Source organism: Solanum pennellii, chromosome 2, assembly GCF_001406875.1.
Source record: "Solanum pennellii chromosome 2, SPENNV200".
Taxonomy (NCBI): Eukaryota; Viridiplantae; Streptophyta; class Magnoliopsida; order Solanales; family Solanaceae; genus Solanum; species Solanum pennellii.
In genome coordinates this window covers 43,150,868-43,163,810 of record NC_028638.1, presented here as the reverse complement: position 1 = coordinate 43,163,810, position 12,943 = coordinate 43,150,868, and the positions used below count along the sequence as shown (strand labels likewise).

At 31.9% G+C, this 12,943-nt stretch overlaps 2 protein-coding genes across 2 annotated transcripts; both read left to right on the top strand.

The window, feature by feature from the left end:
• The first annotated feature begins 2,291 nt into the window (after positions 1-2,291).
• Positions 2,292-7,780, top strand: LOC107011804 (dihydroceramide fatty acyl 2-hydroxylase FAH1-like). The gene is made up of 7 exons (XM_015211453.2): positions 2,292-2,505; positions 4,264-4,333; positions 5,570-5,662; positions 5,844-6,040; positions 6,147-6,252; positions 6,803-6,949; positions 7,343-7,780. Exons 2-7 carry the CDS (start codon positions 4,283-4,285, stop codon positions 7,457-7,459), a joined length of 711 nt encoding a protein of 236 aa, XP_015066939.1. The 5' UTR covers positions 2,292-2,505; positions 4,264-4,282; the 3' UTR covers positions 7,460-7,780.
• Positions 7,781-8,337: 557 nt separating this feature from the next.
• LOC107011803 lies at positions 8,338-9,781 on the top strand. Its single transcript, XM_015211452.2, has one exon. The coding sequence runs from the start codon at positions 8,630-8,632 to the stop codon at positions 9,653-9,655; it is 1,026 nt and encodes a 341-aa protein (XP_015066938.1). The 5' UTR covers positions 8,338-8,629; the 3' UTR covers positions 9,656-9,781.
• Positions 9,782-12,943: the final 3,162 nt, after the last annotated feature.

Sequence of the window (12,943 nt, the reverse complement as noted above, 5' to 3'; positions counted from 1 at the left end):
TATCTTTGACCATTCTCACATTTTAATTTTATAGATACTCTTCTCTTAAGTTTTAATGAAACCTCCCGTCAATTTTAGTCAACAATTAAAATCACCATCCGTTAAGATGATTTTCCAATGTATGATACATCGTATTGTTTAAAACATTATTATGTAATTCAATTTTTTTTAGTAATTATATACAAAATATGAATTATATATATTTAAAATATACAAGTACATAACTTTTGCAATGCATTTTGTTTAAAAAATGAATATTTAATTCTCCCCGAGTTATTATGAAACTCCTCCTTCGATTTGGGGGTCGTTTGTTATGGAAAATAAGAGATAAAAATTGAGGATAAAATGTAGATTATTTTATTTTTTTTGTTTGGTTAGAGGTATTAAATAAGACAAACTATCTAATTACATAAATATTCTCAACGTATTTACTAATTTTCATTTGAAATAGTTATATTTTATATCACTAATTTATAATTTCATATCAGATTTTAAGTGACACGCTGTTTATTTTCAGAAACACTTTTTTAAAATAACTTTTTAAGAAAGTTGTGAAATTAGGTCTTAGGCCTAATTCACACCCCAAAAGCTAGCTCAAAGGGAGGAGGATTGCCCAAGCCTTATAATGAGTCCACCCATCTCATTAACCACCGATGTGGAACTTTTGTCATTCTTTAACAAAAGTGCTTTAAAAAAATATATTTATGTTTGATTAATTCATTTGAAAAAAAATTCATAAGCAAATTGTGTTTGAAAATGTTTGTTAAAATGCTTTTTCAAAATCAAATTACAAAAAAGTACAAATATCAATGTACTTTTAGTGTTAAGATAATTTTATCGAGATAAATTATTTCTAATATCGAAAAGAAAAAAATAAATTTAACTTTTTTTTATTAATTAAAATGTACATATTCAAATTCTCAACCAATATTATACCTTTTATTTGTAGGGCTGAAATTTGTAATTATTTTTTTCTAATCTCGCAAAAATATCGTTGTTATTTTTTTTCTATTTGTGCAAAACAATACGTAATATAATAAAAGAAATAATAATTATAAAATATAAAATTCATTATATAAAAATAAAATATAAAAATCTTAAATGAAACTTAATCAAACTTATGAAATATGGTAAATAAATAATTGTAATTAAATTGTTTTTGCTTCCATTTAAAAAGAGTTTTACTGGTTTGTCAAACGCCTAATTTTTCAAAAATATGCTTTTTCATCAAAATAATTGCTTCTGGACCCCAACAACAATGACAAAACAAACTCTTAGCTTCATATTTTTGCTACCAGATATACTGAAATAGGAAGAGAGGCGAACAAGAATAGAAGAGAGGCAAGAGATTTGTCTATGTATCTCAGATACATGCAAATCACACTAGATATATGTATCTTTATGTATTTGTTGTGATTCACATGTATCTAGGATATCAAATACATAGGAGAGTGACAAGCAAAATGCGAGGCAGACTAGAGAGATTTGTTTACATATCTCAAATATATGCAAATACACTTAGATAGTGTGTATCTACAATAAATTACACCATAATTTTTAACCTCGTGTACATGAGATGCATATATCTAAACGTATTTGAATGTACCAAAATCTAATAAAATATGTGATATAGCAATCTCAAAAGTATCTAAGTAATTAGTCCCTAAGCTAATGAAATATTTATAAGTTATTCTATTAGATTAGTCTTGAGATTTTTAATTCCTCATTTAAATTAGGGAAAAAGGACAAATATATCCCCCTAAACTATCGTAAATAATATGCAGATACCATCTATCATACTTTTGGGACATTGGTGCCCCTGCCATCCAGAAACTAGAACATATATATAATTTATACTAACAGACATACACGTGTCGTAATATCATCGACCGACCCGATATTTATTAAAATCGAAGCGACGGATAAGATTGTGTCACGTGTCCCTATTTAGTCTTCCGTTAAAGTGAAAGACTTATATGCTCTAGTTTTTTGATGGCAGGGACACCAATATCTCAAAAATATAATAGAAATTTATCTGTATACCATTTGTAATAGTTTGAGAATATATTTATCCCTGCTAAATAATGAAAAATAATATATGACTTAATTCAATAAGTAGTATCTTATCGTAATCAGAATTTGATTTTGATATTGATCCTTTCGACCATGTTTATCTCATCGAACCTACCTAGTGCGATTTATTGACAAAATTTAAAGTTGTTAGTAATAATATTTGAAACACATGCAAAGATGGGGTGAGTTGTGACCAGACTGGCAAGTGTTTACCGTATTATTACCCAATTGCCCCAAGACAATTAGTATGCGGTCGATATCTTTCAACATAAACTGAAGCAAATTGAGTAGAAAAGGTAAAGTAAACAACTCCTAAAAATATTCAATCAACATCATACAGCCAGCAGTAGAGTGTTTTGTGGTCTGCACATAGAGAGGGCACCACTTAGGGATCCTTTCGATTGAGCAAAAAAAAAATCTGCATTTTTCTATGTAAGTATCTTCTTGATTCTCTTTGTTATGGTTGGGTTTTGGCCATTTGTGAAATAGATCTCTGTTGTTAGAGTATTTGGGGTTTTGAGATTTATGGTTTTTTTTATGTCTGGTGGTGTGAATGTACACTGTGGAAGAAAAAAAATTGAATCTTTACATGTAAATTGAATTATTGAAGTTCATATATGTAAATTGAATCTGAGGTGTAAGGTCTGCATACACTATGTATCCTCCCTAGACCCTACTTGTGGGATTTCAATGGGTATGTTGTTGTTGTTGTATATTTGTAAATTGAATTGTTGAAGTTCTTTATGTATCTACAAGGGTTTTGATGTTCTTTATGTATCTTTACATGTATATTGAATTATTGAAGTTCATATATGTAAATTGAATCTGAGGTGTAAGGTCTGCATACACTATGTACCCTCCCTAGACCCTACTTGTGGGATTTCAATGGGTATGTTGTTGTTGTTGTATATTTGTAAATTGAATTGTTGAAGTTCTTTATGTATCTACAAGGGTTTTGATGTTCTTTATGTATCTTTACATGTATATTGAATTATTGAAGTTCATATATGTAAATTGAATCTGAGGTGTAAGGTCTGCATACACTATGTACCCTCCCTAGACCCTACTTGTGGGATTTCAATGGGTATGTTGTTGTTGTTGTATATTTGTAAATTGAATTGTTGAAGTTCCTTGTGTATCTACAAGGATTTTGATGTAATTCATGATGTTTACTTGAAGAATTAAAGTCTTATAGATGTCATGACTGATCCAAGTATTTGATTTTTAAGCAAGTGGCTTTTGTGTATTTTATGAATTGGGGTTCTAATTTTATCAAATCTACGGTGTGATTTAACTAATCGATTATGTTTTGTGTCTAGTTATCCTTTTTTTTTTGGTCAAACGAACATAAAAATGATAATTTGAAGGTGATTGGAGAATGTATGAATTTTCTCTGCCTGTAAAAATGATAATTGATACATTCATCTCATGTTTGTAAAGGAGATCATTTTCAAGTATTTTTTTTCTGCCAATCTGCTAAGACTGATACTGAGAAATTGATGCATTCTTCTAAAAACTGAATGTTATGAAAATCGATTTCTTGTGTGCATGAGGGCAAAATTTTAAATATTCTAGCCTGAGTTGATACTTTCTGCAATCTCTTTTCTTGCTTGTTTATTTACAATTTATGGTTACTCTGAAGCTCTTACTGTTGTTTCATTTGAATGAGAGTAAAACAATGATATATGGACTCATCGCTTCTTTTTTTCTTGATTTTTGCAATTTCATTTGACATCGTATATAAGTTATTTGATGTTTGCTTGATCAAATACTCTTGTCTCATATAAAAAAGGAAATATGCATTGCACAGTTTACCAAAAGTTTCCTTGAAAATAGTTGCAATTAAGTAGGCCAAGCTATATTTGGTTGAGTTAGTAGTTCTCCAAGAGCACCCTGAAGTAAATATAACATGAAATCTTGTCTGGACTCAATCGTGGAGCTACTTAATTAGCTTAAATGCCCAAAGAGATGGAATAACTCACCAAGCGCCAAGATGTATTAACGAGTAAATTTTTTAAAGATAAAATCATCAAATAGCACCTTGTGGGTGGCTATATGATCTGTCTTCTATTTTCTTTATTGAACTGTTCTCATCTCAATAGGTGCTCTTGAACTTCTTATTGAATATTTCACGTAGAACCATATCTTAGCAGCCTTCTAACTACATTCTGTTTCCTTTGCTATATCTAGAAATTAGCTGGTGTCCACGATGGTTGCACAAGGCTTCACTGTGGATTTAGATAAGCCACTTGTACACCAGGTAAAACTCTACAATCTACATCTTATATTTATTTTCTTCCGTCCTATTTTATTTAATACCTAACTTGGGGGAAGTAAATGGTTTTTAACTACATTTCTTCTCATATTTATTAAATAATGTTAAAAGACATTTTTAGTCCACCTTATAGTTGGGAGTTGGGACTATATTTAGCCACATTAATATGTTTACTCTTGTCTTATGCTTTCTAGAAGTCTTTTAAACCAATTTGACATATGTATATGCCACTACGAAATATAGAAACTTCTAGTAAGGATTCATATACCATACTCCATGTCCCCAACTAGCTTAGGATTAAGGTGTAGTAGTAGTAGTAGTAGTTGTATAGTAATTCATTTGCCCCAATTACGTGACACTCTTCCCATTTGGGGCATTTCAAATTATTCGATGGAGTTCTACTGCTAAATATTATTCTCTATATTATTCTTAAAGTTGCAAGAATTCCAAACTCATTAACTATTTAGCTTTTCAACTCTGATATGATGCTTTCTCTATGAAACTCACTTTTTGGTTATTACTTCACTATTTTCCTCCTCTCTCATTAATATAGTACATTGGTGAAATTGACATCCTAAACTCTGTATACAGTTAAGGAAGTGCATTCGCTATAAAATGTGATAAAGGGTATTCTTATACGTAGTTTCTAAGTAATTAATAAAATTAATGAAGCAGTGTCAAAATTTCTGCCGAAAAGTAGACCATTTGACCGTCATACTCCAAACTTTGTTTTTCTTTTTGGGATGGATGATGAATCTTTTATTTAGATCTGCACATGTGTCTGTAATGTTTACCTCCCCTTCCTTGATCTTCTTTGCTGCCTATCATCAGGGTTTTTCATTATGTAATTAAGATTATTCCAGTACGTACTAGCAGATACATTTGCCTTATCATTTCGTTTTGTTTCATAATGCATTTCTTTGTTCTACTTGCAAAAGTACACAGAAATTAAAAAAAATGACAGAAAAGAAGTAGAAAGGAATAATATGTGGGTGATGTATTTCCTTCTCATGATCCTTTAGATGGGAAACTATATATGGTTTTACTGTTGCAGGCACTTTTTCTTCTTCCTCTTCTTTTTTTGTTCGATATAGTTTTTGTGAGGTCTTCTTTGTCATCTCTAACAGGTTCCTTGGTCCAAATCTCTCTATCTGACTGAAATTATTAAATAAACCGTCTTAGTACCACCTCTATTTTTTAACTCCTCAAATGTGCTCTCAGGTTGGCCACCTTGGAGAAGCTTATCAAGAGTGGGTTCACCAGCCCATTGTCAGCAAGGAAGGTCCTCGATTTTTTGCTAGTGACTTTTGGGAGGTATAGTTACTGTTAGAATTATTCATTTTTTCATTTTCCATACGTGTCTATGTAAGACAAGATTGATATAAAACTTGCTAGATTGTGTCCCATACAAATACCCCACCCCACGTGAAATAATTCATTTTCACATCATCTGACTATGTACATAAGATATTGATACCTTTAATTTGTGAAACAGTTTCTGACTCGCACAGTTTGGTGGGCAATTCCTACCATATGGCTTCCAGTTGTGTGCTATAGCATCTCCGTTTCTATCCGTATGGGTCGTACTGTTCCAGAGGTGGCACTGTTGGTGGTTTTTGGCATTTTCATCTGGACACTGATGGAATACACTCTTCATCGTTTTCTTTTCCATATCAATACAACGAGCTATTGGTTAGTGCTCTCCCTGTTTATTTAGTAACCTGAGAAGGGAATGTTCTTCTAGCCCTCTACTTCAGGTTCTTTATTCCTGTGTGCTTAAACTGATCTTTTGTTACAGGGGAAACACTATTCATTATCTTCTTCATGGCTGTCATCATAAGCATCCCATGGATGGTCTACGGCTGGTCTTTCCTCCTGCTGCAACGGCTATTCTCCTTGTACCAGTACGTTGGATTTAATATCTTACCATTGTTTTATATTTTAACCTGAGAACCTTGTTTGCTTTTTGTTTTTTTTTGTAATTTCACACAAATCTAGAAGATCCCAATTTCAAATGGTTAAAACCGCTTTTCGTGAAATAAAAGATAATTACTCTCTCCATTCGTCGATTGTTGCTACATATGGTTTTCGGAGGTCAAGCAATGCATTTGCAAGGCCATTTTATCTGCCTAATTATTGAAGAAAAACACTAAAAAGAATTAAGCACTTGGAGGGTATACATCAGATATTACATGAAAATCCACTTGACAAATTCTAGTTTAATTTTGGAAGAGTCTACATGGCCGTAGCAACTAAAGGGATATAATATAGCCTACATCAACAGCTAGTCAAAGTTGGTAGTTTCTATACAAAATGTTGCAAGTTGAAAATCATAGGCTCTTATTATTTGCTTTCCCCAAATGACATTGATCACGACTATACTTATGCTGAATTTTGGGAGTGTGCTGAAGAGCAATGATTATTTGCTTTTGATACTGTACTTTGTAATTGCAGTTCTGGAACTTGATCAAATTCCTGGCAACTCCCACTACTGCTCCTGCTTTGTTTGGAGGCGGTTTATTGGGCTATGTTATGTATGATGTAACCCACTACTACTTGCATCACGGGCAACCAACAGTTGAAGTGCCTAAAAATCTCAAGGTAAGAGGATATGTTTGTTAACATCTGCCCAATGGCTTCATTGTGGTTTTTCAGTTAGTTTTTGGTGATGTCTCCTGTCAGGTGTAATAATGTGTTTGAGAAGATATTTTTTAGACCCTGCTGGTTTCTTTGTTTTAACCTTTTCAACTACTAACAGGAGATTTGTTATGCCATTGCAAATTATGTTCACTTGTGGTACTTGAGAGTAGAAACTGTTGTTTCAGGTTATAGTTTGTGGTTCAATCCTGTCTTTACGGTAATTAAGAAGTGTCTGCCTGGGGTTTATCATGGGTTAGGGTTGTGTTGAAGTGATAGTTTCATCTGAATTTTTGAATCTCGATAAGATGCAGTATTCTATGATCTAACAAGTGATCTTTTGCCCTTCTTTCACAGAAATATCACTTGAATCATCATTTTCGTATCCAGAACAAAGGTTTTGGTATCACCTCCTCCTTCTGGGACAAAGTGTTTGGAACACTACCACATTCAAAATCAGCCAAGAACAGATGATTCCCTTCGGATAGGAGAATCACAGCACTAAGTACTTTTTATTAGAAGGGTTAGAATTATTATTTTTTTCTTTGAAATCCAGTTCCAGTCTTTTCATTTTGCCACTATGTTCATGCGACAATTTAATTGGAACTTGGCATTCCATCCTTGTGACAACTTGTGTAAGGGTTACGTAACCGTGCTGCGAAACAATTGTGCTCATCAGTCCATCTAGGTTGTATTTATGTTTATCATTGGGCTGTATGTTGGCCATTTATTTGTACCTTGTACCAGTTTGGCAATTGGAAAAATCCTGTTGATTCATGCAACAAATTCTCTCTTCTTCTTTTTTTCTGTGTAGTAACTTGATTAACTGGATTGTTTAAAAGGAAACAGAACTAACTATCTTGTCTTAAAAAAAAAGTATACTTGGAGGAGTGTGACAACTTACAAGTGGGAGTGCATCAATTCTAATTGTTCACACACATCACAAATGTAATGGAATTATTTGAGTGTGGGAATATATATTTTCATATCAAGCATGTGTATCATGAGGCATAATGTTGCTTCTTACCTAATCTTCTCTTTCCTCCCCCACATAAGAAAGAATACAAAGACTCTGAAAACAAAAGATAGTTTACACTCCCTCGTGTCAATTTGTTTGACCTACTTTCATTTTCAGTTCGTTTTAAAAAAGAACGACTCTTTCCTTTTTTTTAACAATTCTTTAGTTTCAACTTTTCATATGACATGTTTAGTTTCTTAAACTATGTGGCAATTCAAAATAGGTCAAGGAGATGGACAGTGTTGCCTGTGTGTACATTGAAAAGAAAAAAGAGAAAAAGTTTTGGCACCATAGTAGGACCTCTAATTATAGTGTTTCTACTTTATGCTTCACAGCACCTTCCTCCAATGATTTAGAATTTAAATATGCCTTATTGAAACATCTCTTTATATTCTCCTCTCTCCTTCTCTGTTTCTTCCAAAATAAAATTTTATTTTCGAATCGATACGCGTGACCAGACATAAATCTTCATTTCCATCTATATATATTATTGTACAAGATCATGCCATGTTTCAACAGTCCAACACTATAATGTCTTGACCCTTGTTATATTCTTGCTTCTTGTCTCAGATACTAAATATTTAGAGGGAATTTTTATTGAGTCTGAATTTGGATTATCTTCAAACATGTCTTTTCCATGGAAGAAGTTGAAGAAGACAAGTATATCTCAATTGGTGAAGGACCATATTCATTCTCAAAAACCTCTTATGGTGGAAACTGGTTTCCCTTCTTCCCTTGTGGATCTTTTTGTCAAGAATCGTCGAAAGTTCATGAAAACTTCCAAGAAAAAGAGGGCTCCTCCAGTGGTGGCTGAGCTCCCTTTAAGCTCTCTTTCGACTCCACCTTCCCCGGTATGTTGCATAATTGAGAAGTCTGAGTTAAAGGGGTGTCAGGAAAAAGATGAAAGGTTTGATCTTGATGAAGTTGTTGATAAAAACACGGTGTTAGTCGCGCTTCTGAAGGTCTTTCTGGTGGTGTTTTTGGTTTTAGGAACAAAGAAACTTGTAATGGGAATAACAATGTCAGCTTTCTTGTTGTACTTCATTGAGTATTCGGGTGAACGCGTATATAGATGGATCATGACTGTTGCAGGAGCACAAAGGAGGAGTCTTTTGATGGTACAGCAAGTCTGGAGATCCTCTGGAGTCGAAATGGTTGAGTTAGAAGAAAAAGATTGTGTTTTCAAGAGGCGATTACAGCAAGAAGAGTTAAGTTCCTCTGAGTCCAGTAGGTATGATAATCTGATACGTGAAGGAATAGACTCAACAGAAGAAGAATCGAGAAGTCATGACTTGTTGGAATCCAAGCGAAAGAAATCTCAAAAATCAAAGATGAAGAGATTTATCGCAAAGAAGTTCAAAAGGAAGATAAGTAATCAGGTGATCCCAGTAAGAGAAATTGATGTTAAAACTCAACTTGATGGTCGAAAGAGCGCTGAAGAAGTACTTAATGCAACCACTGTTAAGGTGTCTAGTTTAGCCAGAAAAGAGCAGAGTTCAGCTAGTATTGATCTACTTTTGGTTGTTCTTGTTGGCCTTACCGGAGGCCGGATTTTCGCGCTTGTGTTTACAGTAACATGGTGCATGATGTCAAAACAAGTTTTGCTCAAAACTTTAGTTAGAATTTTTCAATTTATTTGTAGAAAGCTGTGAATTGCAGACCATTTACATAGTTTAGTTTGCTTCTACTGAGAAGTGCTGCTTAAGCCTTATAGCTGGAGATTTTTGCATTTTGTCTTGTGAAGTTTCTAATACAAGAGATTATATTGCATTCAACAACTCCAAATTTTATATTTCCATCACTTAAGATATTCATTCTTTGTTGTTGTTAAATTGCACAAGCATGTGTTAGAATAAAAATAATTTAGGTATTTTAGGGGAAAAAATGATAATTTTAATTCGAAGAAGGTAAAAATGAGTATTACAATGAATATGTGTTGCTTAACAAGGATTGTGGTGGAGTTGTAAGTAGTCCTTCATCCTTAACTAAGAGGTCTCGGGTTCGAGTCCCTTGGATAGAGAGTCACCTTTGTTAGGAGTGTTTTACTCCCAATGTGGGACTTTTCGGTGCAAATTTGGATTTAGTCGGACTCCAATGTGGACATGAATACTGCCATACCGGGTGGGAAACCCCAAAAAGAAACTGAAAGTTCATCGAGCCGACCAACTTAGCTACTAACCTTCTCGAAACACTCATTCAATTGAATTGCTTCTTAAACTATAGTTTATATATGTTTTTTTAAATTACATAAAGGGAGGAAGAGGGATATGCTCGTGGCTAAAATGAACGAGAAGCGAGATGAAAATGTTATTTTTAAATCGATTAATAATAGATAGAAGCGAGATGAAAATGTTATTTTTAAATCGATTAATAATAGATAGTCTGATCTGTTCTGATAGATCGAGAGGAAGGGAGTATTATGGTACTGATTGAATTTAATCCCTCTACTCACTAGTAGAACATCTCTACAACCCTAGAATTTCATAAATGCTTGTAAAGTTGGTGCATTAATTATCTTTTAGATTTTTATTTGATGACTAATATTTATATAGGTTTTAAATAAGTAAAAATTTAAGGAATCTCATAGTGTAATTCAATAATTACACTCTGTCCCGACAAATTTAGTATTTACTAAAAATCCCTTAAAATTGTTGTGCCGTGATATTTAGACTCTAGTGATACATGGTAAGTTTAAACTGTTAAGCAAAAAACGGGGGGAAAATGGTACATTTAATCTTGTTAACTAAAACAGCTTAATTTACGGTAACAGATCATTAATCAGCATTAAATCAGCACGTAATTGGATATTAATTTCAAATTTTGAAAATCAAAGATTATATCATCTATTTTGAATACATTTTTTATGAACAATCTGTTAAATTTCGAACTGCAGTAATTTTATTGTTGTTACTGTGGATTTTTCAAAATAATGAGTTGGGTTGGGCTGTCTCTTGGAAAATACTATTTAATTGTAAAAATTTAAGGAATCCAACAACAGATTTTTAAGGAATCCAATATGTATCAAAAAATCATGAAAATTATTATCATGTATCAGACAATAGGTTTAATACATGAGTACTAAGTGGATTATAATGTTTAGTCTATGCTTTGACACATGCACTAGATGTGTATTATATGATTTCCTATGTATCAAGGGTTTTTTAAATTTTTTATCATGTATCAGTGATTAATTTCAATAAATGCGCCATCAAGTGTGCTTGCTGATACATTTTGAATCAGTGTGTATAGTGTTTTAGATGATGCATTGAGACATGAATTTGTTGTGTATCATAATATTTTCTATGTATCATGAGGTTTTGAAAATTGTTATAATGTATCATTAACTAAGTTTAATAAATGCGTCATCAACTGTGCTTGATGATACATATAAAATCAGTGTGTATAGTGTTTAGTCGATGCACTGATACATGTATTAGATATGTATCACATGTTATAATGTTAAGTCAATGCACTGATACATGTAGTAGATATTTTGATACATATTGGATTCCTTAAAATTTTTACTAATTTCAACAAGAGTTTTAAGTACAAAAATACAAACCCGAAATAATGTAGGCCTAACAACAATTTTTGCTGCTTCTTTTTTCTTTTTTTGTTGTATTTTGACAACCTTTGATTTTGATGTTTCGTCAGAGTCTTTGTTTGAATCCTTCTGAAGATTCATAGGATCATGCAAAGACTTTTTTCTATTTTCTTTCCAATTTTCATCGTCGGAATCATATATCCTTCTATTAATTAACGGATCCATTACTATGATGTAATAGAACAATTAACCAAAACAAAAAAGGGAAGAAAAGAAGAACTGATGATGGATTAAGAAGAAAAAGAAGAAACCAATAAAAGATGCTGGGTTAAGAAGAAGAAAGATGATGGAGAAAGAAGAAGTGAAGACGTGATGGAGTAAGAATAACAGTAAGAACGGGAGAGAAATTGTCCAGATTTTTGAAATTTCAAATTTTTTGAATTTTGAAATTCAAAATTTCAAAATTGGGTGTTTTAATTAAAATTAATAATTCAAAATCCAAAAACTGATTTAGAAGATTGAGTGTTTTAATGGAGAAAAAATAGGCATTATATTGGGTAATTGTGTAATATAGGAGAGAGAATGTTATGTATCTATACACTTCTACTAAAATTAAAAAAAAAGGAAATTATGTAATATTTAAAAAAAAAAGGGAAAATTAGAGAATATAAAACTTATAGTTGTGTATTTAAGTTATTTTTCCTTTAAATAATTCAAAATCTTTATGTAGGGCTCAAAGTTAAAATATTTTGATTAATAATTAAGCAATTTTAAATCTTAATTATTTTAGTCGGGATTTAAATTTAATGAATGATTAGCATTAAATGATTTTTAGCCAAAAGCTACATTCATCCTCCATACACGAATTCCTACAAAGGTAAATATTTATTTATAATGAATATTTACGTTTAAAACTAATCACTTTAACCTTAGTTAACTAAAAATTATAAGAAAGAAAATATGTCTTAATTAGTAATAATTAAGTGATATATTTGTATATTTTCATTGACAGAGGTGTAAATTATCATTATTCTTTCTTAAAAAAACTAATTTTTTTCCCAAAGCAGCAAAACCAAGTGTTTGTCTAGGTTATACATTTATTTCTAGAGAAAATAACATATTTAATTCTTGAATTATTATTATATTTAAACGTTGGCCCATATGTTATTGATCTAAGCACAATTAATTAATTTTTAGACTTAAAAGAGCATTTAAAAAAATATATATTAATGGATAGAATTTATTGTTATCGTGGTATTAAGCAATAACCTACTCAGTATTTCAAGAGCATTATCATTAAAAATTCACATAAAAAAATTAGTCTTGATTATGTCTGCGCGGTCAAATCGGCTCTCCTGCCTGTGTATCCCATGCCCGGTGCCGTTGCTCTAACTAT